General features: G+C 38.2%; 1 protein-coding gene across 33 annotated transcripts in view; it reads right to left on the bottom strand.

Moving 5' to 3' along the window:
- Positions 1–26,243, bottom strand: part of PUM1 (pumilio RNA binding family member 1) — a 148,029-nt gene that overhangs the window by 93,879 nt on the left and 27,907 nt on the right. For all 33 annotated transcript variants that reach the window (XM_004465723.5, XM_023590927.3, XM_004465725.5 and 30 more), the window contains exon 3: positions 21,758–21,826. In XM_004465723.5, the coding sequence (XP_004465780.1) occupies positions 21,758–21,826 (69 nt within the window). The remainder of the gene's footprint in view (positions 1–21,757; positions 21,827–26,243) is intronic.

Below are 26,243 nucleotides of genomic sequence, written 5' to 3'. Positions count from 1 at the left end.
ACAACCGAGCTACATCCACTCCCCAATGAGAGTTTTTTCATGTTTGTTTATTTTCAGGAGGTACTGGGGATTGAATCCGGGACTTTGTACATGGAAAGTAGGTACTCAACCATTTGAGCTACATCTGCTCCTGAGTCCACTTAAAAAAACAAAAACAAAAACAAAAAAAAAACCACTTCCTTTATTTTATTCCACTTCAAGTTATTGGAACATAACCAACGAAAGACCTTTTCTCTACTATCTTCATAAAACTTGCTAGATTGGGAGAAAAAGTATGTTTGGAAAATGATAAAATGTGCAAGGTAAATCATGCATTTCTGCATGATATACAAAAAGAGCATTTAAGGAAACAGATGACTATTTTATAAGTTAACTATAAATAAGGTCATATATGGTTTGACCAATTGAACACCCACATTTATGTTATAATAGGTCTACATTTTAATATTATATAAACAGTTCTTTTAATAGTCCCTAAGAGCCCACTGCACCACTCCTGGATCACTCAGTGTGACAGTTTGAAGCTCTTTTTTAAATCTAAAAAGATTATGTTCTCAAACTAATCCATTCCTGTGGGTTCATGACCCTTTGATTGCACTAGATTCACTTTAGATCACCTGAATAGACTGCTTTTGATTGGTGATTCAGGCTGGGTCCCTGCTGTCTTTGCTGGGTCTTATATAAGGGCAGACTCAAAGAGACACAGAGAAAGGAAGCCACCATTTTGATCTTGCCATGCAAGAGAAAGGACTGTAGGAAAACAGAGAAACTCCAAGAGGCTGAGAGGTCCTGGATTCTGAAATCAACAGACCACAGAAGCAGAGAAAGAGGCCCACAAAGGGCTGGGGTCATGGAGCAGCTAAAGGTTGAGGTGACAAGCCCTGCCATATGCCTGATGGCTAAACTCCAGGAGACAGAGAGCTTGGAAGGGAAGGCAGGGACCTCAGCAATGATCGTCCACATCTTGCTTCACCAAGTAGCAGGACACCAGGATTACCACTAGCTGACTTTGGTAAGAATCTCTGATGGTGCCTTGATTTGGACATCTAACAGCCTCAGAATTGTTAAGCTTTTACCCTAATAAATTTCCTATTATAAAAGCAAACACATTAGCCCTTTGGCAAACTAAGACACTTAAGTAATCTATAAAGTTCACAAAATGATGAAAACATCTAGATTGCTTCATGACCAATTCCCCTCATTCCTAAAGCAGGAAGCAAAGAACTCAACTAAGAGTGATGTTAGTATTATTTGCCTTGAGATATGATCAAATACTCAAACTTACCTAAAAAACCAGTTAGACTCAGGGTGTATTTTTAATTATTGAATTGTCCAGGAAGGATCACTACCAGATATGGGCAAGTTCTCTTTTTCATTCATTTCAGGAGATGAAAATCCCACTGACACGGCTGCTATATAAACAATATCAAAAGAGAAAACTACCTCCTTTATATGTCTTCACTATAATGAAAACATCAGGACATAATTCATCAAAAAACAATGAAAAAAAAGGGAAAAAAAAGACAATGATTTATGGATAACCTAGAGAAAAATAGACAAATTCCTAGAAAGTCAAAAACTACCAAAACTGACTCAAACAACAATGACTGAAATAGAATACCTGAAAAACGTAATACAAGTAAAAAGATTGAATCAGCAATCAAAAACTTACCTACAATGAAATACACAGGACCAGATGAAAATACTGCTGAATTCTATCAACATCAATCCTTCTCAAATGTGTCCCAAAAATTCAAGAAGAAGGAACACTTCGTAACTTCTTCCATGAGTCCACCACTATCCTGATACCAAAGTCAAACAAAGGTACTAAAGAAAACTACAGACTAATAACACTCAGGAATTTACAGGTAAAAAATCCTCAACAAAATGCTAGGGAACTGTGTTGAGCAATATAATACAAGATTATTCACCAGGACCAAGCGGAATTTTCCAAAAAATGTTAGAGTGGTTCAACAAACAACCAATGTAATATATTACATTAACAAAAAAGGAAAAGAAAAACACATGGTCATCTCAATAGAAAAAGTATTTGACAAAATTTAACACCCTTTCATGACAGAAAACTCATGAACTTCCTCAACATAACATGATAAGGGGCCATATATGAAAATTCCACAGCTAAGATTATTCTCAATGGTATAAGATTGAAAGTGTTTCCCCAAACATCAAGAACAAGACAAGGATGTCTGCTTTCACCACTTCAACTCAACATAGTACCAGAAGTCCTAGCCAGAGCAATTAGGCAAAGAAAAGAAATAAAAGGCATCCAAACTGAAAAGGATGAACAAAAACTATCTCTATTTGCAGATGACACAGTCTTACATCTAGGAAGAAAAAAAAAAAAACAAAATTGTAAAATTGTAAGAGCTAAATAAATGAATTAAAGCAAAGTTACAAGATATAAAATCAATATGCAAAAATCAGATTAATTTCTAAGCATTAGCAATGAACAGCAAGGAAAAAGAAATTAAGACAACAATTCCAGTTACAATAGCACCAAAAAGAATACTAATGAATAAATTTAACCAAGCAGGCAAAAGATTTGTGTACAGGCAGCTATAAAATATTGCTGAGCGAAGCAGGTGTGGTTCAGCGGATGGGTGCCTGCTTTGCACATTCAAGGTCCAGATTCAATCCCTAGTACCTCCTAAAAAAAGAAGAGTACTTAAAATATTGCTGAAAGAAATGAATGGTATCTCAAAGACTGAAAGACTTAATATTTTTAAGAAATGAAACTATGCAGAGGGATAAAAGATCAATTCAATCCCTATCAAAATTCTAATGGAGGGAAACGAATTTGGCCCAGTGGTTAGGGCGTCCGTCTACCATATGGGAGGTCCGCGGTTCAAACCCCGGGCCTCCTTGACCCGTATGGAGCTGGCCCATGCGCAGTGCTGATGCGCGCAAGGAGTGCCCTGCCACACAGGGGTGTCCCCTGTGTAGGGGAGCCCCACGCGCAAGGAGTACACCCCGTAAGGAGAGCCGCCCAGCGCGAAAAGAAAGTGCAGCCTGCCCAGGAATGGCGCCGCCCACACTTCCCATGCCGCTGACGGCTGACGACAACAGAAGCGGACAAAGAAACGAGACGCAGCAAATAGACACAGAGAACAGACCGGGGTGGGGGGGGGGGGGAATTAAATAAATAAATCTTTAAAAAAAATTCTAATGGAATTTTTTGCAGAAATGGAAATTCCCATCCTAAAATTCATATGGAATTTCAAGGCAAAACAATCCTGAAAAAGAAGAACACAAGTTGGAGAACTCATACTTCTCAGTTTCAAAACTTAATGCAAAGTTACAGTAATCAAAACAGAGTGGTACCGGAATTACAAGAGACAAATGGATCAATGGAAAGGAACTAAGAGCCTATAAATAAACCCTCACATCTACAGTCAACTGATTTTCAACAAAGTGCCAAGACCATTCAACGGAAAAGAACAGCCTTTTCAACAAATGCCTGGAAAATGGGATAACTACATGCAAAGTAATGAAGTATGACCCTCAGCTTATATCATACACAAAAATTAACTCAAAATGGATTAAAAACTTGAATTTATGCGCTAAACCTCTAACAAGACCGTAACGGGAAAAATTTATCACCTGGTATTTAGCAATAGCTTCTTAAATATGATACCAAAAGCAAAGACAAAAAAAGAAAAAAAACAGATGACTTGGGTTTTATTTAAAACCTTTGCACATCAAAGAACACTATTATAGAGAAGAGACATCCCACAAGACAGGAGAAAGTATTTGCAAACCATATATCTGATAAGGGTTTAATATCCAGAATATATAAAGAAATCCTATAACTCAGCAACATAATGGGCAAAGGACTTGAATAGACATTTTTCCAAAGATATACAAATGACCAATAGCACATGAAAAGATACTCTACATAATTAGTCATTAGGAAAATGCAACTTAAAAGCACAATGAGATACCATTTCACACTACTAGTATGTCTATAATGGGGGTGGGGGGGAGGGAGGGAGGAAAATAACAAGTATTGGAGAGGATACAGAGATACCGGAGCCTTAGTACATTCTCTATAGAAATGTCAAATGGTACAGACATTGTGGGTAATGGAAAAGTTTTGGTAATGAATGGTAGTGATTTCAGCACAACACTGTGAATTTAATTACTACCACTGAATTATATATTTGAATGTGGTTGAAATGGGAAATTTTAGGTTTTATATATGACTATAATAAAAATTAAAAACAAAAAACGAAAAAAAAAAAAAACAACAGGACTGTACAACAAGAACAGTGAACCCCAGGGGTAAACTGTGGACCAAAGAATACAATTATAATAATTCTTTCATTTCATCAACTGTAATGAAAGTACCACACTAACACAATGCACACTAATGCAAAGTGTTAATAATGGGGGGGGGGGTATAAGCGCCATGTATTTTCTGCATGATTCTTCTGTAAACCTACAAATTTTCAAATTTAGAAGGAAAAAAAAAGGAACCAAGATCCCATTATATGGTGAACCCTCACCTTACCTCTTATCTCCTCTTTCCTATGCTCTTCCTCTCTTCTCCACCATTGCCTGGACTCACCACCCCCACCTTGCTTCCTCCCAGCTCCACCTCCAATTCAAATTTTTGCCAACTAAGCAGCAGTTCTGCAGGAGTCCTGGCCCTAATCTCAGCCCAGGCACCCTTTATTTTTTATTTTTTTAAGATTTCTTTTTATTTATTTCTCTCCCCTCCCCCGCCCCGGCCCCAGTTGTCTGTTCTATGTCCATTTGCTGCGTGTTCTTTTTGTCCGCTTCTGTTGTCATCAGCGGCACGGGAATCTGTGTTTCTTTTTGTTGCATCATCTTGTTGTGTCAGCTCTCCGTGTGTGCAGCACCATTCCTGGGCAGGCTGCACTTTCTTTCACCCTGGGCGGCTCTCCTTACGGGAGGCACTCCTTGCACGGGGGCACCCCTGCGTGGCACGGCACTCCCTGTGCGCATCAGCACTGCGCATGGGCCAGCTCCACATGGGTCAGGGAGGCCTGGGGTTTGAACCACGGACCTCCCATGTGGTAGACGGACACCCTAACCACTGGGCCAACTCCGCTTCCCCCAGGCACCCTTTAGGATGCTTACCTGCCTTCCGCCTACCTCAGGTGTTCGGTGCAACCACTGATGTTTTCCTTCATAACTCCAGCCAGAACCACAAGGGGACTAGGGACTCTGATGGGGAAGTGCCTCCCCCAGGGTCTGTCTCCCCCACTGCACTGAGGTCATAGAAGCAGGAGCATGTGCGAGTCACTTGAGTGGGTCCTTGGGGCCCACACAACCAGGCCCTTCAAGTCAATCTCACCAGCCAACACCCAGAGGCCAGAACTGCTCTGAGCCATGTGCCTTAAGCTACCCACACAGGTGATGGCTTGTGGAGCACTGGACAGGAAACCAGAACAGGAAACCTAGCAGAAAAATGGGCAAGGGACACACAGCAGGCCGTCCATAGAAGGGGAAGCCTAAATGGCTAACAAGTGCATGAAGAGCTGCTTACACACACTCATAATCCGAGGAAACAGGAATCAATGTGCCAGCACTTTACCCATCACATGGGCAGAAATTAGAACAGTGGATAATACCAAGTGCTGGCAGGAATGTGGGGAGATGAGGACTTGTGTGTACTGCTAGTGGGAGTGCAAGGTGGCCCAGTCATTCTAGAAACCAGCCTAACAATATTTAATAAAATTAAGTGTATTGCATTTGTTATCACAATAAAACTATTTTTTTAAGTGTGTGTCCCATAACCTATCCATTGCAATGTGTACATCCCAGGGAAATTCTCACACAGGTCCACAGGAGGACAAGTACAAGGATGCTTTCTCAAGGAATTATTTGTGAGAAGAGGAAATTGGAAGCAGCACAGTATCCATCGCTGGGAGAATGGATGAGTAAGATACAGAGGTGCATAGCAGTTGGGAGCAATGCAGAGAGGTCTTCAACACATCGTGTTGAATGAAAGATCACCCAAAACAGCATTATATACATTACAAAGATACATGCATATTTAAGGTGGTCGTATATCGCAGTGGGCGCTCATGGAAAAGAGGAGACTGGGTAAGGAGACTGGAATGGGGAGATGCAGAATGGAGGGAGATGAAGAAGAAAGAAATCCCGACGTGAATTCCATATTTACCATGAGCCAGGCACAGCACTTATGAGGCATGTACTATTAACATCTCCATGACTTCAGATGAGAAAACAGAGGCTTAGGAAGACAGCCAGCCTCCTTATCTCCTCCCTGGTGCCAGCTCTGCTCAACTCGGAACCTGAAGATATCATTTTGAGTGAAATAAGCCAGACAAAAAGGGACACATATTGTATGATTCCATAAATATGAAATAGCTAGAATATGCAAATTCAGAGACAAAAGCTAGAGTACAGGTTGCAGGAGAGGGGGAAGGGAGAATTGGAAGATAAGCATAATGGCTACAGGATTTCTTTTTGGAGTGATGGGAAAGGTCTACAGTGATGGTGGTTAAGGTTAGCACAACATTGTGAATATGTTTAATTCCTGCCGAATTTTATGTTTGGGACAGACTGAGATGGGAAAGTTTATACTGTATATATGTCAACACAATTAAATGCAATACATGAGGCTGGAATAGATCTGATAATGGAGAAGAAAAGGCCCACAAGGACAATACTGAGGCAGATGGAAAAACTGGAATATAGACTATAAGTCTGATATCAATGTTAAATCTCTTGAACTTGATAACAGTATTTTAGGTAGCTATGTAAGTGACCCTTTTTCTTAGGAAATTTACATGGAAGTAGTAGTGTTCAAGAAGCAGGATGTATACAACCTACTCTCAAATGTTCAGAAAACAGATTAAGATAGGCAGAAGGATGGATGGATGGATGGATGGATGGATGGATGGATGGATGGATGGATGGACGGACGGACAGACGGACAGACGGATAGAATCAGGTAGCAAATGTAGTAAAATGTTAAAATTTAGTGGATGGGAGTATGCTGGAGTTCTCTGTATGGGCTTAGTATTATTTTTGAAACTGTCTGTATGAAATTACTTCAAAAGAAAAAGAAAAAAAAAGGAAATTATGTTCCAAAACAGGCTACAACATGGATGAACCCTAAGAACATCATTTGAGTGAAATAAGCCAGACAGGAAAGGACAAATAGTTTATGCCTTTTTATTTTACTTAAACGAAATATTTAGAATAAGCAAATTTTCAGAGACAGAAAGTAGCTTACAAGTTAGCAGGGGCTGAGAGCAAGGGATAGAGTGGTACTGCTCAGTGAGTACAGAGTTTCTGTTTAGGGTGATAAAGTTTCGGTGGCAGAATACTGTGAAAGTAATTACTATCACTCAATTGTACACAAGAAAATGGAAAATTTTTATGTTGAATGTTACCACAATAAAAAAATGTTTTGTTTTTTTCAATAATCCATTGTAAATATATACCACATCTTTTTAAATTTTTAAATGCTGGATAAATATATCCATCAAGAAACTTAAGGGCGCTGTTGTGGGTAAACTATTTCACTAAGTCTTTAAACATTCTATCCAGAAAATGGTACAAATCACCTGCTACTTAATTATTCTCCACAGCTTCTAGTTGGTGTAAACAAGACTTTTATATAGAACAGCTGATAATTAAAAGCTGTGTCTTGAAAATTGTGTTACAGTTTGAAGTTCTTTTACAAATCCCAAAAAGAGAAAGATTATGTTTTTAAACTAATCCATTCCTGCAGGTGTGAGACTCTTTTGTGTGTATATGTGAGATTCTTTTGATTGGACTACCTCAGTGAGGTGTGACTCAGGTCGAGTCTCCATCCTCTTGCTAGGTCTGTTATAAACAGAGACACAGAGAGAGATGAACACACAGGAAAAGGGAGTTGCCATAGTATATTAATCCTGCCATGTGAGAGAGAGGACCACAGGAAAACAGAAGCCCCAAGATGCTCAACAAGCCAAGGCCCAAGGAGAGATGAACCATGTGCCTGGAGACTCACAGCTGAACTCGGGAAGAAAGAGAAGCAGCCAAGACTGATAGTGGAGGCCTAGAAAGAGACAAGCCCTATGCCTGGCTGCCCACAGCCGAGTCCCAGGAGACAGCAGATTCTGGACAGGAAGATGGAGATCGGTGGCAAGACTCTGAGAAAGCAACTACAGTGGTGCCCTGATTTGGAAATTTCTGGTACTTCGCATCAGCAGCCCTTTGGCAAACTAAAATAAATGGGTAGACTGCACAAGCAGAAATTAACAATAAGAAAACTGAAGGCTTGAAGAAACAGAGACCTAGATTCAAATGCTAGCTCTTGAGTTACCTACAAAAGGGCATTATAATATTGCAGGATGACTGGGAAAACTGCATAAGATAATGTAGACAAAGTGATTAGCACAGTACCTGGCAAATTGTATATGCTCAATATATTACAGCTATTCTTATTTCTGAGCCTAACTAAACAGAACTTGAAGTCAATCTACATCTTGACATTTATTACCTTAGCTGGAATCGCTTAAACTTAGAACTCATTTTCCTCCCTCAAAAACCAATTGAGAAATTCATATATATATAATGAAATAATGCGAAAAGTATCTTAAAAAGTGCTAATGTATTATGGCAGCTATGGTTTACTCTCAAAGCATACTGCTCTAAGAATGACAACATATTAGCCAAAGGAGGATGGAAGAAATAAAATTTAATAAAAAGACAGATTAAGCAGTATGTAGATCAGTTAAATCCTGCTACAAAACAAGTTAAGTTTTACTGTATTCAAGCATTCCAAGACAGTTCATCATATACAGTGCAAGTCTGTCTAGTCTTCACAGTGCAGGACAAAAGGCAGATATTGGAATAAGTGGGGGTTTCATAAAGATCTCCAAGTGATAGGAAAGACTGGAAACCAGGTTCCAAATGTCAGATGCATCCACATTCCCAGGGTTAGAAGACTTCTCCTCTCTTATTCCCAAAAATGCCCAATCCCATTCCCAAATCTATTATGAGATCCCAGGAACCTCCCCAAGCAAGATTCATGCAAAGATTCCCTCACCTCTAACTCCTATTCATTAACCTAATAAAATATTAGATCTACAGAAAGCCATTAAATAAGATCTCAATCCTCCAGGTCACTTTCCCTAGCTAGCTATGTTTTTAACTAAAACATTTCATTTTAATAAGGTTTCAAAAATGCCTGATAACCAAATGGTATAAATACAATGTTCATGTACTCAAGGCAGCTCTTACCATTCCTAACTGCACTCAAAGCTATTTTGAGAAAAGGGGATTAGTTACACTAGTTAATTTTATATTACTATACAACAAGTCTTTATTAATCTTTCAGTCCATGAGGATGGACTGCCAGATGTTGCTGGTAGACAACAGATCTCCTTTACCAAAATCAATCCATTTTGGAGTCAACTATACTATTCTTAAAAGACCAAATTCTAAGAAACACCAATGAAAGGTAGCTCTTCCAGGACTGTGGATTCCAGAAACATATTTACCTACCAAAAAGCCTCAAATTCTGTGAGACAATGGAAAGTAAAAAGAATTTAACAGACTTGGCCTCCACAGTAGGATTCCATTTGCCCTGATTCCAAAATTAACACCTCATGAGGAAAATGGATGTGACTCAAGCAATTGGGCTTCTACCTACCACATGGGAGGTCCTGGGTTCAGTTCCCAGGTCCCCCTGGAGAAGGTGAGCTAGCACAGCAGGCAGGTGCCATGAGCTGACTCAACAAGATGGCACAACAAAAAAGACACAAAGGGAAGCAGATGTGGCTCAAGTGACAGGGCTTCCACCTACCATATGGGAGGACCCAGGTTCAATCCCTGAGGCCTCCTGGTGAAAAAGAAGAAGAGAAAGCATGCCTGCACAGGGAGCCAGTGCCCACACAGTGAGCCAGTGCCTGCGCAAGTGAGTCATGCAGCAAGACGATGATGCAACAAAAGAGAGAGACAAAGAGGAGAGTTAAGGTAAAGCGCAGAAGAAACCAGGAACTGAGGTGGCACTGATGTGGGCTATGGGTGGAAGGCTCTTTGTCTCTTCAGAGATAACCTAAGCTGAAGGCTGTGGGTGTGGAATGGTAAGAGGCTGCAGTCCTGCCCTTAGGGACAATGGCAATGGCTCCAGTCCCAGGAAACAGTTTAACAATGCAAGGGCTATAAGCTTTAAGTATTTAGGGGAAATGCAAAAACCAAATATGCTAAAAGCTTATCTAGAATATCTGGAGTCCATGCTAAAAGCTTACCTAAGATGTGGAAGATATATATGCTAATTGAAGCCTATTGAGAACTGAAACAAAGGGACCATTTGGCCTTTCCACTCTGTATAAAATACGTTTGAGGGAAACGGACTTTGGCCCAGTGGTTAGGGCGTCCATCTACCATATGGGAGGTCCGCGGTTCAAACCCCAGGCCTCCTTGACCCATGTGGAGCTGGCCATGTGCAGCGCTGATGCGCGCAAGGAGTGCCGTGCCATGCAAGGGTGTCCCCCGCGTAGGGGAGCCCCACACGCAAGGAGTGCGCCCATGAGGAAAGCCGCCCAGCGTGAAAAGAAAGAGCAGCCTGCCCAGGAATGGCGCCGCCCACACTTCCCGTGCCGCTGACGACAACAGAAGCGGACAAAGAAACAAGACGCAACAAATAGACACCAAGAACAGACAACCAGGGGAGGGGGGGAAATTAAATAAATAAATAAATCTTTTAAAAAAAAAAAGACGTTTGAAAATCTTGTTCAGGGCTCGGGATTCAAACAGAAAGCTCCCAAGTCCGGCTGGCCGTCAATAAACCATTTTTCCTTCTCAAAATCATTCCTGAGTCCTGGCCTCTCTATACTCAAATAATTGAACTTCTCTCAAATTCTACAACATTTTTGGCGACCACGAAGGGACAACAAACGAAGGCCAGAGACGGTAGCATTTTGCTGCCCCTTCCAAATCCCCGAGGAAGCCGGGAGGACTCGGGTGAACCCCAAATCTGGGCGCCCCTGGATTAAATTTAATCCAGAAAAGATGTGGGCTCCACCAGAATCTTCCCGACAAAAATCGAGGGCAATGGAAGGTCTGAGGAGAAAGATTCTGGGAACGAAAAAGAACTCCGAACATGGAAGAAGGTAAGACTCCCCAGGTGAGCACAGTCTGGAAGGCCCTAGCTTTAATTGCTAGGAAGGGGAGGCTGATCACTTCCCGAGAGAACCCTAGTAGCCCCAGAAGGTTGGGGGGAAGCCATTCTCTCTAGGCTTGGGAAAAGGAGAAAAACCGGGGAAAAGCCCTGGTGTTTTGGGTTTGTCTAACTGCATGTTAGAATCTGGTATTGGTCTTATATCCACTAAAGGAGTGGAGTCTCAATTTTAATAGGAAGGGCTATTTATAGGTTCAAGTCCTAATATCCTGGAAATTGGTCTAGATTAAGGAAAACAAAACTTGGTTACAGGAAAATGGATCGGCTTTTCTGGTGGACCTTGGTCTGGGTATAAAGTTTAAACAGTGGAAAAAGTCTAGCTGAAATCTTTTGTTATGGTGCTAATTTGTGAATGAATTCGCTTTACACAAAATGTTAAGTGTTCTGAGGTTTGTGATGGCTGTGGGGGCAGCCATGGTGAAAATAAATATATAAACTTGTGGGTCAGATTAGTGACCTTTGTGTTTGTCTGTGTCAGCTCAATGCTAGTGTTGGAGTTGTGTCCTTATGTAAAGTAGAATTACAGCTGAGCTGGAGCCCTCCCTTGCCATTGGCAAGGGGGTGAAATGATTCTGGGGCAAAAGCTGAGGCGTCTGGATGTTTGCGGACTCTAGATGTTTGTGCATGTTCTGCTGTCTTGTCTCTGGTCTGGCCCTTTGCCGGGGCTTGGAGGCCATCTGTGTCCGCACCAAGCACCCAAGTTTGTTGGGAATGTCCCAGTCAGGGTGGCTGGGTTCCTGGGAGAGTTCCCAAATTTGAGTAGGTTCTGTCTGCCCATTTTGGCTGAAAGCTGGAAAGGGGGGAGCGGCTTGCCCCTTTCCAGTGAGTCCACCCTTCTATTCATAAGCCGCATTCCTGTTTGTTGTGAACCAGACTGCCTGGAAGGGGGGGAAGTGAAGGGGGTGAAAAGCAGAATCAGAATAAATGCAGTAAAGTTCCCTCCTTAGGGTGTCAAAGCCAAAATACGTTTGCATTCTGCCCAGGTTCTTAGAAGGTATTGTAGTAACTTTAAGTAAGAGAATGTGTTCTGTGAAGGTAAAATTTGTCTTAAAGGTATAAATAATTTTAAAGGTTTTACAAACCATTGTTTAAATTAAGTTATTTAAATGGCAAACTGCAGAAAGTCATTATTAAACAAAAACTGAATTGATAATAATAATAAAAAAAGGTAATTTTATAACAAATTTATTTGGCAGCCAGCCTCCCCTGCCAACTTGCTTCCAAAGAAACTGTTTCTGGTATTACATGCTACTAAGTATTTAAAGTGAAGAAAAGTTCATTATTTTAACAAGCTTGTTTAGTATTAATGGCAATTATATGTTGTAAGAAGTTTGCCTGGTAACTTAGTATGTGGGATATATGGAATGTGTTTTTATTGTTAAGGAAACAGAAGATGACTTTGTCGTTAAAATCATTTATAAATGCATTTATATTATAAAACAGTGGAAAGGTAATAACTGAAATTATAGCTGGGTGAATTTAGCTTGAAATTATTAAGTGTAAACTCTAAACTTTACCTTTCCTTAGTTTATGGTTACTTCAAGGCTAACTCACCCCTTGCCTTTGCCTATGGTTATTTCATAATAGCTTCTGCCCCTATAGGCCAGAGAAGAGCTGGGACATCACTGTCTCCTCTCCTGGTATTAGTAACCTTTTCTCTCATGAATTCAAGTGTAAACTAAATAAATTGCTGCCTGATGGAATAAGGTTAAATGACCACTGGAGTTTTATTATCTCCAAAATCAAAAAGGGGGGTGGAGGGGGAGAAGTCTCCTGCCTTGACGGTCAGTGTTCCTAAGAGTGGCAATTCATGAGAGAAAGCAGTCTGTCTCCCTGAGGCTTCAAATAGCCTCAGTAAATATATATAAAATTAATCTTGTTGCTTATCCAAAATTCTGCTAATTTCAAAGTAAAATATAAAGTTCTAAAACAAAATGGTGCTAAAGCATTGAGAACATTTTGGTTATTACAATCCATTAAGTAAGAAGGAAAATTCTTGTGGTAAACTTCATGGTCATAGTGCAAATTAAGGAAAGTTTCAGGAGTCTTTGAAATGTTTGCAGTCACACTTGTTTTGTAAAGATTAGAAGTTTAAAGTAATTAAAGTTATGTTTTTGTCTCAAACTATTTATATCTGCCTATTTGCTCAAATTGTTGAGGTTAAATATGCAGTTATATAAGTAATATGTATTTCTGGACCCCTAATTAATTAAGCTAAACAGTATATAAAATAATGCAAATTATAAGTAATATCAATGAGTTGTGTTTGTGTCTAACTCTTTGTGTCTGCCCATTTTTAAAAAAATGCTCAGTGTATGTCTTCATACATCAGGATAATATCAAATTAACAAATAAAAATTCTTAAAAGAGGTCTATTCAAATTGTTAAAAATTAAATATGCAGTTATATTTGTAAATATTCTTAAAGCCCAAATTAAACTAAGCAGGATGAAAAAGTCATAGAAATCTGATTATAGAAACAATTGGGAAAGGGCCTCCTCTTTGCAAGAGCTTTAAAGGCAAGACTAGGTGTGGCAGATTAAACCTATCTACTAGGCTAGGGAATTAAGAATCAGTTTGCCCTGTAATTTCCCAGTTTAAACCTTTTGTCAGCCATAAAATAAAATTAAAAAAAAAAAAAACAACAAAGAAAAAACAAAGATTAGGTTAATTTTCACATAAGGAAAAAATTGTTGATTGGTGTAACCTGGCAGCCTGCTGCCTCAGTCTCCCACTCCCGGGTTGGACAGCAGTGGAGGAGACCAGTTTAGGCCAGTCCTATGGGCAGTGGAAGGAACCCAAGAAGGACTAAGTCGATGCCATTTCAGCACTAAATTCTATTCCTTATTTGACAAAGGGGAGCAGGTAAAAACTAAAATGGTTGGAATGTGATAGAGGAAGCAGTTAAATCACAAACTTTTGCATGGGAAGGTTAGATCTCAGATAAGCTGTAACTTCTGAAGTATCCAATCTATGAAAAACAGAGGAAGAGCTTGCATGCTAGACTTAGGGGTATAAATTGTGTCATTTTTCTTTGTTCGGGGCACCAGCCATATCTGGCTCTGCACACCTTCTTGCAAGATTGAGAATAAATTCTTCTCCACGATCTGGTGAGCCTTATTTTCTTTCAGAAGATTTCTTTCCAACAAAATAAAGGTAATTAGTGGCTCTATTAACAAATTTCAGTAAGGAAAGTCCATAAAAATTATGGAGAGATCTTTCCTGGGTTATGATTAAAAAAAAAAATTTAAATAATTGTGTAATATGTTTTAAAACCTGGTAGTCAGTATGCTTTTAAATTATTAATTTTCATAACTTAAACAAAGAAAAGAAGTTTTTAGCTTCCTGTAAGGGAAAAAAAGAACATTCCTTGCATAAACTATTATGGTTTCAATTTTATTTAACTTGAGTGTAATCTCCCATAGTTAATTTATAAGCTAAATTAACATTATATGTACAAAATCTTTACAGTAATGAAAATTGTAAGTTCACATTGGTGAAATTAGGCTAAAGGAAAAAGATTGTAGATATGCTCTCTTAAATAAAGAGTAAATTTCTTTCATTGGTAATTGTAATTTAGTAAGTTTATTTAAACATGAGGTGGCTAGTCAATGTGGTTATAGTCAATTATAAAGAGTTTGTAAAACATCTTCCAAACTGAAAATGTTTAAACAGTTCTGGTTGTAGAAGTCATTGTTAACTAAAAAACCTTAGATTGGTATTGGTAGCAGAAATAACTTCATGATAATAAACCTGTCTGAAGGCCACTGCAAAGTACACATTTAAGTAAATGGTAATAAAAAGTTGTCTTGATTCTATTGGAAATATTCTGTTTTCATTCTAACAATGAAAAATAATATTTTTCCTCTATTACTAAAGTACCTACTGTTATCTTCATAGTAAAATTGTGTAAGTAAACAGTCATTTGATATATGTGTTGCGTTAAGTTGTTTAAAATATATATAAAAACAAGGAATAAACTTTAACATTGTCAAACTCTTGTGCATTCAAACCAGGCCTTGAATACATTACAGGTGGCCTCTCCATGTGAGTTATTGGCTAGGCTGGTCACTGATCCCTCAATTAAAATATGTGCTATATCAGTCTCTGGTTCTGCTCCTGAAGTCGATGGAAACTATATTGCAGTTTCAAGCTCCTGCAGCAGCCAATAATGACTCGGTACAGCCAAGTGTACAATGGATATCGCCTCCAGACCTGCACTGTTCCATAGTGCCAGAGAGCACTATGCACCAGGCTAGTAGAATACTGGAATATCTCTCTAAGATGAAGGATGCTGCGACTTGCTCACTGCGTTGAAGAACATGCTAAGTGGAGCCATGATACCAGGATACTGTAAGTGAAACTTAAACACAATTGGCATTATGGCCTGCTCTCATGGAGAGATAACATGTAAGGTATTACAAACCTGAAACTCAAAACTAATCATTGCAACTCTGAATCCTTATGCATTAAGTAATACATTAGTTAATATTAAGTGCTGTACTTTTATCCTGTACTAAATATATGCCTAATAACTGTAATGTTATCTTTTCTATTTTGGATCAAGTGCAGAAGTATATTAGACATGTTAAATTCCTGGTAAAATCATTTTCTAAACAGTTAATAACATGTCTATAGAATAAGGTGGCAGTCTCAGCCAGTCTCAGTCAACTTCTATATTCTACTGTACTCTGCTGTGTAGCAAAGGTGAGGCTTGCTTGCTGATGTTGAGTCACCTATTGAACAAGTCAAAATTGCTAGAAACTGTACAATTAAAACCAAGGTGTAAAAAAAAAAACTTTATTCTGTAGTTCTAATCACTCCACAGGTGAAAACCAAGAGAATTTCCAACTTAGTGTTCTAATCCTGAGTGAAGCCAGTTGCCCAAGGAGTGCCAGTTGACCAGGAGCATCTGACAGAGCAAATGAGTGCCGATCACTGAACAGCTTGGAATGTGTCTTCAGACAAAGCTAAGTGTCTGTTACAAGTTTTCTCTAAAGATAAATAACTTAAAAAAAAAAGAATATATATGCTGTTCCCACCAGCTTTTAAGAAGGAGTGCCATCTTTATAGGCACCTAACCTTGTCTACCTCTGTAATCCAATGTCCTCTTTTAAAAACGGGTATTCCAAATTTTTAATTAAGTTTGTTTCTTTCAGAGTGAACATCTTATTAACCATATGAAAACTTCATCCAACTTCGTACAGAATGCCAGATCCATCTTCCTCCAGTTAAAATAAATAAGAGTTTTATACCTTATTAGGCAATGACTACAGCCCATGGCTAGCAGGAAGCAGTTACAGAAAAGAGATCATCTTCCTTCAGAGGTGTAAACTCTTTAAGAGTAAAATAAAAGTAATAGATGGATCTGGAACCTGACTGGAAATCCACGTGAGTGCCAGTGGCAGCAGAATAACTGCGGGAGGCCCCTGCCCAAGATTCTGCTGTCCAGAATGAAAAGTTCTAAACTTCTAAAAACAGTCCTGGATGCTGTACTAAAGACTGATAATCAATCAAAACAACAAACAGCTATCCACCTCATAGCTCCAACAATAATTATGCCAAAGCTTAGCAAGTTAAACTTTGGCAAAAGGGGGGAATGATGTGGGCTATGGGTGGAAAGCTCTTTGTCTCTTCAGAGATAACCTAAGCTGAAGGCTGTGGGTGTGGAACGGTAAGAGGCTGCAGTCCTGCCCTTAGGGACAATGGCAATGGCTCCAGTCCCAGGAAACAGTTTAACGATGCAAGGGCTATAAGCTTTAAGTATTTAGGGGAAATGCAAAAACCAAATATGCTAAAAGCTTATCTAGAATATCTGGAGTCCATGCTAAAAGCTTACCTAAGATGTGGAAGATATATATGCTAATTGAAGCCTATTGAGAACTGAAACAAAGGGACCATTTGGCCTTTCCACTCTGTATAAAAGACGTTTGAAAATCTTGTTCAGGGCTCGGGATTCAAACAGAAAGCTCCCGAGTCCGGCCGGCCGTCAATAAACCATTTTTCCTTCTCAAAATCATTCCTGAGTCCTGGCCTCTCTATACTCAAATAATTGAACTTCTCTCAAATTCTACAACAGCACAGCTAAGAGGGACTCTCTCTCCACATCAGAGGTCCCCAGGATCGAATCCCAGTGAACCCTAGAAGAGAAAAAATGAGAAGTCCAAAAGAGAAACATCTACAGAAGATCACACAGTGAATGGAAACAGACAGCAAAACAGCACAGTGGGGAGGGGGAGGAAAATAAATAAATTTTTTTTTTTAAAGGGAGGGACACAGAGAGGAAAGACGATGAGAGACACAACAAACTGGCTTAGGTGATTGAATACCTCTTTTCCGGGTTTGGTTCCCAATGCCTCCGAAAGAGAAGATGAGCACACAGCAAATGGACACAGAGAGTAGAAGAGTGACCTCAAAACAACAAGGGGGTAGGGATAAATAAATAAATCTTTTTTTTTTAAAGGGGGAAAGGGATGCAGTTCAAGCAATTGGGCTCTCAGCTATCATATAGGAGGTCCAGGGTTCGATTTCCAGGGCCTACTGGTGAAAGGCAAGCAGGCCCACGTGGCAAGCTGGCCTGAGCAGAGACCTGGCCGCACAGGGGTGCCGGCCTGCACAGAGGTGCTAGCCTGCGCAGAGAGCTGGCACAGCAAGATGATGCAACAAAAAGAGACACAGAGGAGAAAGAATAAGAGACACAGCAGAGGAAGGAGCTGAGGTGATGTAAGAGAATGAGGACCCCTCTCCCACTCCAGAAGGTCCCAGGATCAGTTCCCAATGCCACCTAGAGAGAAGACAAGATGATAGACAAGAACTCACAGAGAGCAGATGCCAAGCACAAAACAATGAGGGATGGGGGGAAGGAGTAAATAAATAAATAAATAAATAAAACCACTTATGAGCCTTGATGGAGAGATCTCAATGCCTTAGGCAGCCGCAGACAGGCGAATCAGTCATGTGTTGATCCCAATAAAAAGTTACAAAATCTCTATAACACTAGGGCAATTTCTCTCTAAAAGGGAATCTTTCTGGTGTACTCTGTTATATTCTAGGGAAAAAAACCTGTTTCTTTTTTCTATCATTTAAAGCCAGAAATAAGGGCAAAATCCAAGAATCTTAGACCTGAATAGGCTTTAGGAAACTATGGAGTGCAACATCTTTGTTTATGGATGGGAAAAAGAAAAGTTCAAGAAAGAGGAATATCTGAGCCAAGGCTACATGCTGTGCCTGGGGGCTCTGGTCCAATGTTATCTCTACCCCAAATTTCTCCCTCTACAAGCCTATTCTATCTCATCTTTTCATATATAAATGAAAGATGCTTAAATACATGCCTTTAAACTTTTCAAAATGGTAACTTTAAATAAAAGGGCAAGAAGACTGGACAAATCATTTGAAAATAATCTGTAGTCCTTATCCTAAAACACTTTACTATCTTCCTTCTTAGGTTGACTTTCTAGAATTGGAGGCAAGTAAAACACTTGTACTGTTGAGTTTCTGGCTAAGAACAGCTGTACTTAAAGAAAACCAGGAAAGGTTTGAGCATGGTGTTTTAAGTAGCCATTTCTTTGCAAGATTTCTACCAAGAAATGCTCTAAATCTTTCAAACCAACACCAAGAGTCTAATAGTGGCCTTAAAGGAAAAATGTAATAATAACCAAGCATCACTAATTAGTAAATAACAATTGCTTTGAATGGAGTTAATTCTCTTTGAATTCTAAAGATTCGCCCATTCTTAGACATAGTTTAAGTTCTTGTTCACCCTAATGAGGACTTACACGCATGCATGCAGACACAAGCATACATAAAATAACTGCAGTCAAAATATACTATGCCTGCCTAAAGTCCATGCAATTTACTCGAACTTTTAGTGTTAGGGTAACACCAAATATGGATATTATATACAAAATGTTCTTCTTCCCTCCCAGATGTTTATTATTAAAAGGGAAGGAAAATGAAGTTAAATTACTAATAAGCTGTGCTTTTTCAATTTTTACTTTATATTAAAACCTATTTTCTTTTTTCTTTTGTGCTCTTCTCCCCTACAAAAAATATTTTTCCAACCTCCATCTATTTAAATCCTAACAATACTAGAAGACTCTCCTCAATTCTATACCTCACTTCCTCCATTAGTCATCTTCCAAATAGTTCTGCCAATACTGATCACTCCTTTCTCTAAACTCCAACCATACATAGAAAAAACTGTTTTACTTTTTCTGTTTTAATGTGTATTCACTGAAAACACTTGAGTACAGCAATCTCATTCTACATTCAGTCTGCCCCTTGGTGCCTAGACCCTGGATTTTGCTTTCAAAAAATAACTTCAGCAATTATATTTTGGAAGGGGGTATACAAAGTATTGTAATCCTCCTCAAATTATCAATCTTTATAAAGCATATTAAACTAAGATGTTTTATCTCTTTTACAATTTTCAAATACTGGCTTCATCTACTCTATTTAAGGGCACAAGCTTTGAAGTAAGAGTAGTAGATGTGGTATACTGGGCAACGTAATTTGTCTCAGCCATTTTCCTTATCTGGATAATAGGACCATCCTCAGGGTTATAAATGAAATAATGCATGCAGACTCCTTAGCATCTGCCTATTATGTGCAACAAATGGTAGCTGTTGTTACTTTGTGATAGGGAAAAGAGGAGTGACATGGGATTATTGCTGGAATGTACATTTAGTTATTTATATATGCCTACCATCCATTTCTGAGAAATTATATATGTAAGTCATAGAATGGCATTTCTGGAACAAATAAAATGATTAAAAAAGAATTCTGTTAACATGTCATTTAAATAAAATTCAGCTTCTATTAAATTGTTTTTCTCCAATTGCTCTTAATAAGCCTTCAAGAGATTATAAACCGTTGCTTAGAAATTAACAGGATTATTTTTATTTAACACAATTTTTTTAAAAACTGGTATCACGTATACAATCTAAAAATCTTTCTCTAGATTTTTAGGTTGTATAAATGATTCTAGAAGAAAAAATTTTTTTAAAACATAGGACTGTATAACATAGTAAACCTTACTGTAAACAATGGACTATAATTAATAGTATAATTATAAAAATGTTCACATGAATTTTAACAAATGTACCACACAAAAGTAAGGTGTTAATAATAGGATAATAATTGGGGACTCTTTATTTGACACATGATTTTTCTGTAAATCTACAACTCCTCTAATTTAAAAAAAAAACGGTTTTGATGGAGGGGATCATATTAGAAGCTTCTGTTAGAAGTTAACAGATAAAGTCTTTCACCTAATAACAATAGAGGTTTTACTAATGTGCACTGTTTCAATGATATTGGACAGGCACAGGAAACACAATGACATGTAATGATCTTTCTTAAAGCTCCAGGGGGAAAAACCAGAACAGGCCCAAAACCCATGAACCCAAAATGACAGGACACTGGACTCTGTGACCAGAAGACAAATTTAGAAAAGTTGGAAACAAAATGTTCAAACAAAGAAAGCAAGAATCTCAAGACCAAAACACCAAAAAGGTTTAACTTACTCAATGCCTAACCACAAATACAGTCAATTATCTTGCTCAACTTTGAATCCCCAGAACCTAGTACAGTGCCTGGATCAAAGAATATTTGCTAAATCAAATGACAAATTTAATGAGTGGTTTAAGTAAGAAATTCAAAATTTTAACAATTTTCCCTCCTTTAAAACATTAAAACAGATATGGAAGTTTTTTAATATTAGATATACAATACCCAAATAAATAAAAAAACAATAAGTAAAATTGAAGAGAAAGCCAAAGGTTATTACTCTCTAGAACGAGAGTCACAAGCAAATGCCCCTAATTGGGAACCTGTGACATCTTAAGCAATGAATTCAAACAGTATATCCTACCTTTATTGTTAATACATTCATTTTGTCAACAAGAAGAATAACCAGAAATTGGATGGTTTTCAGCTATCTATATTATATTCCCTTTCAGAATTATGGCACCTCTTCCAACCAATACAAGGATGATAAATTTTGTTTTGGTATATTTTAAACATTACAAACAAACCAAAAATCACTCATTTCTGAATTCTCTCTTAGGGAAGACTAGCTCAGACCTCTGCTTCTGGAATTATTTCACCATAATCTTATTCTCTCCCTCACAATGGAGCTCTAAACAATTTCATTTAAAAAATAGGCTATTATATTCTGATTAGCAGCATACCAATCTAAACCTCCGTTCCAGTGCAAAAAGAACTTAGCAACTGGAAAATGAGTCAGAGTTAAGGACATTTGATATATATCAATTTAAATGATATTTTAAATTTTTAGCACATTAATTAACAACTGACCAAATGATATTCATTAATTTGTGTTCATGTTTCACTTGCTTTATTTCTAAGACATTAGGCTACAGTTATGATTCTTCCTATAGTGACACAGTTTTGGCAAAATTGTACATCTCATTCCTATCATGAGGATGGGTCACAAGGAAAAGCAAGCACATACTTGTGTAGACTAGATTCAGACATACTAGATGAAAAACAATTCCAATCTTTCCTTAAAGACAAGTCCATTTTTCTGACACACCAGTTCACTTACCTCTCCCATCGCTCTTCCCTCCAGAGCAAGAGCTTGAAAATCATGATTCAGTTCATCCATAGAACGTACCTTTGTTCAGAATAGAAGAGGAAAAAGCTTCAAGTCAGCATCTTGAATTTTTACATACATATTTTCCACATAACTGAAAAACTTTTCTATGTTTACTTTTAGATATTAACAAAGACAAAAATAATCAAGTGAGACTAAACCTTCACTTACCTTTAATCACCAGGGTACAGGAATGTCCCTGCTTTCTCCCCTCCCTTTCCCTTTGTTTCCAAAAACATTAAAAAAAACACACAGAAATACAAGCTATCTCTTACAATGGATCAAGAAAAAGGAAAAGCAAATTCTACCACATAAGAATTATCTTAGATATTTTTCAAACACTTTAATAAGACCAAGAGGCTGAAGGACACTGAAGTTTAAAAATGATTATGTGACCTAAACCTAACTATTGAGTCAAAGACCACAAGTGCCCCTCCCCAAATGTGAATAACAGCTACAGTTCTAATAAACTTCATAAACCGAATTCTTGAACAGTTCTTCATAATGGAAGATCCCTGAGGACTCCCAGAACCTCAAAAATGGGGAAAAATAGCATATATTAAAAGAATTACTTTCTCCAAACTTTACCTATCATTAACTGTACTATTGCCCTCAGCATAACAACCTCTCTGGCTTCGATTTCCTCATCTCTGGGTCATTATGGAAAAGTAAAGTCGACATCAGGGAAGAAGTGTAAAATAGATTGTTCGAAATATTAATAATTGAAAAATCCCTTGTGTCCACTAGTCTACTGATCTCAGTTATGAGCAGGAAACCATCTCTGCCACCCAGTGAGATTTAAGGATGTAGTTTCTTGTATGTTAAAGAAGATGGTTTTTCTGCCTACCTGAGAAGGACTGATTGCCAGAAGCAGGAGTGTCTCAAAGTCCCTTCTCTGATCATCACTACCTTCCCCAAGACCGATAAACAATTTCTAGCAGTAGGTAAATGCAAAGAAGGTCAAGCAAGGGCCAGGCAGGTGAGAGGAAAGAGTATGGAGTGCATGTACCAGAACAGGGTTGAGAGAACCAACTTAAGAATTTTATTAGCACAGTGCCTATATTGCCCAAGAATATTAATTTGCCTGAATTAATACCACACAAAAACATACTTGCATTATTGTTTTAAATCACATTTTCAAAACCCAGAGTTGATACTATGCTACAAATGGCACGTGCTATAGCTAAAACATAACAGCTTTGGGATGCCTAAATGTGTAAATTTATAAAATTGAAGGAGGTAAAATTCAGCCTCATGAGAACAAAGAACAAGGCTTGTTACTGTTGTGTAAGTTTCAGAAGGCCTTGAAATAGAAGCTTTGATCACATTATGAGGTGTTTATATTATTTAGATAAGCACACTAAATAGGTTCATAAACTGTACATTTTTTTCAGTGGAGGGACAGGAAACAGTACAAATATTATATGAAATTATTTTGAACCTTCAGGCCAGAGTTAACAGTTACAAAGCATATAAACCAAATGCACGAAGTTCTGTACCTACGTCTTTCTGTGGAACCTAATGATATGTTTAGCTAGGTATTTCCTGAAAATTCAATAATCTACAAATACAGTTTTAACCAGGAATGCTGGAAATTCTACTTACACTTTCCAAAGCACAAGCAGGAGTAAGGGAACGCAGAGAACAAGCAATATGCATATTTATGTAATCCTCACAATGATTATTCCCCTTTAAGAGATTAGAAAACTAAGCCTTGGCAAAATGCTTTGTCCAAACATTGTTAAGGAGTAGCACAGGAGGAAACTAAGGCTCAGAGCACTTAACATTGCCAAGACCTAATGCAGGTCTTCCAATTAAAGTCTAATGCTCTTTCTGTGTCACCAAGCTGGTTCCATGGCAGCCACAGGAAATTTCCAACCCCAATATTTTATTAGAAACACAGATAAAACTGCCTTTTGTTTCTGCCCTGGGTTTTGATGACTGTACTGGCTAGGTCATCTTTCTTTTGTTTTTCACCTTCTTCTCCCCTGCTTTCAAAACTTGTCCATCCCACCCTTGTGTTACTTTCCATTCCTTCTATAATATATTCCCACCATTATATTCTACCCCTCCTCCCCATTTCTCTCTCTCTCATCACTTCATTGCTCTCCCAGCTATCCACTCTCTTTGGTTTTCTCTCTTCTCCACCTCCAGCCTTTCCTAATTCAGCCCTCCCTCTGCCTCACCTACACAAGGAAACGCTCTTTACCTCTGTGTCTCAACCACCCTCCTCCCTAGAGAAAGGAAGTTTTCTTTGCTAATCCAGAAATCCATTTTAAATCATTTATCCACAGTTAACTAAACCAGATAAATCAAGTCATTCTCACAAAAGTGTTTTTAACTAGTCAGGAATTTGTTTATAATGGAAGCTATACCTGGTATGGCCATCGACACTAGGCAGACTCTCCAGACAAAATTCTTCCTAGGAAACAAAACTAATGATCAGAAAAAGAAGCTTGGGAATCAAGGGAAATCAAGTAAAGAAGATATAGATGACTATAAAAAATTTTAGGCAGCTTACCAAGAAGCTCTTCCACCATAAAGTAAAAAACTGTATTAAAATCAGAGGAAATACTCAGGTCAAGAAAGAAGAATCCTTTCAAGTCTTATGCTCTACCTACCCTCTTTCTCTAGAATTCTATTTGAATGCCATGCTAGTGTTAATTTCTAGCATCACTTACAAATTCCTTCTTCACTTCTGCTAAATGTCTCTAAGACTCTATTTCTTCCTTCAACTAACTGACTGTATATATCTCCTTTGGCTTCACAAAACTATTTCCTCATTTCACTTTGGGCCTCTGCATTCCCAGCCACTTAAAACTAACATGTAACTTTCTTATACCCATCCATGGCTTTTTCTACTGCCACTCCTTCCCAAGGAGGCAACACTTTAACACCTGACCTAACTCTATATTCTTCCTCTTCATCTCATACAAGGATATCATCCATATACACACATGGCCTATATTTACTTCTGAGATACTCAACCATTTCCCCATTTCCAGAACATTCTACTGTGAGCCTCAATACCTGCCATTTTGTTCTATCAGGGATCCTGTCCTAACTAAAACCACAATTTACACATTAATGTGGTATTTTACCACGGGAAGTTTCAAAATCACAACAAATGAACCCAGAACCCACATGTGGAAAATTAAAATTAAATAAAACATCACTTTACAAATATGTATTCTAACAGTCACACTCTAAAGAGCCTGCCGTACCCATCACCCTTTAAAAAGCCCTATTTAACATACCCAAGCACCTAAATACTTATCAAAACCAGACAATTCACTATTTCCTCATCGGTAAAACTAAGCTAATATAAGGTACTTCACCAGTTGTCACCGATTAAACAAGACAAAATGCCCAATACTTAGTAGGCACTTATTCAGCCATATCCACTTCATTCATTATTCTTGATAAGTTATTGAAATATCTCCACACATTAATCCTTTCTTTCCCTACACACAGTCAGTAAAGGGCAAATTTTGGTGATTCTTTGTTCAAGTGGGAAAAGGCCTAGCAGCTCTAATTCGGCATTTCATTTCCATAATCATTATATTACAAGTAACTAGAACACTTGAATGTTTCAAACCTTAGATTTTCAAAGTACAACCATTTTCTCTCTTCTCAATTCCCAGCCAAATCATCAATTCAGAAAACCTTCTGCTCTCCATTCTTATTCATCCAGAAACTTCGCAAAAAATCATTGACCTAAGCCCATGATTTTCTAGTTCTCATTTAAAACAAAAATCTCCAAAAAGGCTCCTACAATTCCTTCATACCTCAACTTCCAGATCACTGGTCTCCTGATTCCCCCTCCTACTCCTCTACTGACATTTTTTTTTTGCCAGCCTACGCTGCACTAAAAAAAAAAAAAAATGAATTCCAAATTTTTGAAAGTTAGTGATCCAAATGGACATATAAATTATTTTATGAATTATATCAATTTTTTTCAAGCAGACATTAATTAAGCCCTAAACTTCATAAAGGAGAGCAAAGCAGACATCATGGGAAGACTGTACAGTCTAAAATTAAAAAACTAAGAAGCTTAGATAACATTCTGGTCCAGCTCTTGTCCTTGAGATGGCATACCTGTCTTTCAATTACTGTCCCTTAACTACTCAGTATCTATAAAATGAATGCCCCTTACTCAAGCCAGTTTGACCAGTTTCCACCTGCTTGCAGACATGAGAGTATCCCTGTGTTGGTATTAAATCAAACTAAAAGTTTTCATTTTAAAACAGATGAACTCAGAGTTATATAGTATATTTTGAAAATTAAAATTCAACAAATCAAAACTTTTTAAATATTTTCAATAATATTCATGTTTCAAAATACCTGCCTAGAAAGAGCAACTTCATGACTGCCACCACCTCTGGCCACAGAAAACTGTAGAGAGTATTTCTCTGAATGGCCACACTCCTAGAACCTA

Source organism: Dasypus novemcinctus, chromosome 9 (genome assembly GCF_030445035.2).
Source record: "Dasypus novemcinctus isolate mDasNov1 chromosome 9, mDasNov1.1.hap2, whole genome shotgun sequence".
NCBI classification, from domain to species: domain Eukaryota; kingdom Metazoa; phylum Chordata; class Mammalia; order Cingulata; family Dasypodidae; genus Dasypus; species Dasypus novemcinctus.
This window is presented reverse-complemented; position numbering and strand designations above follow the sequence as displayed.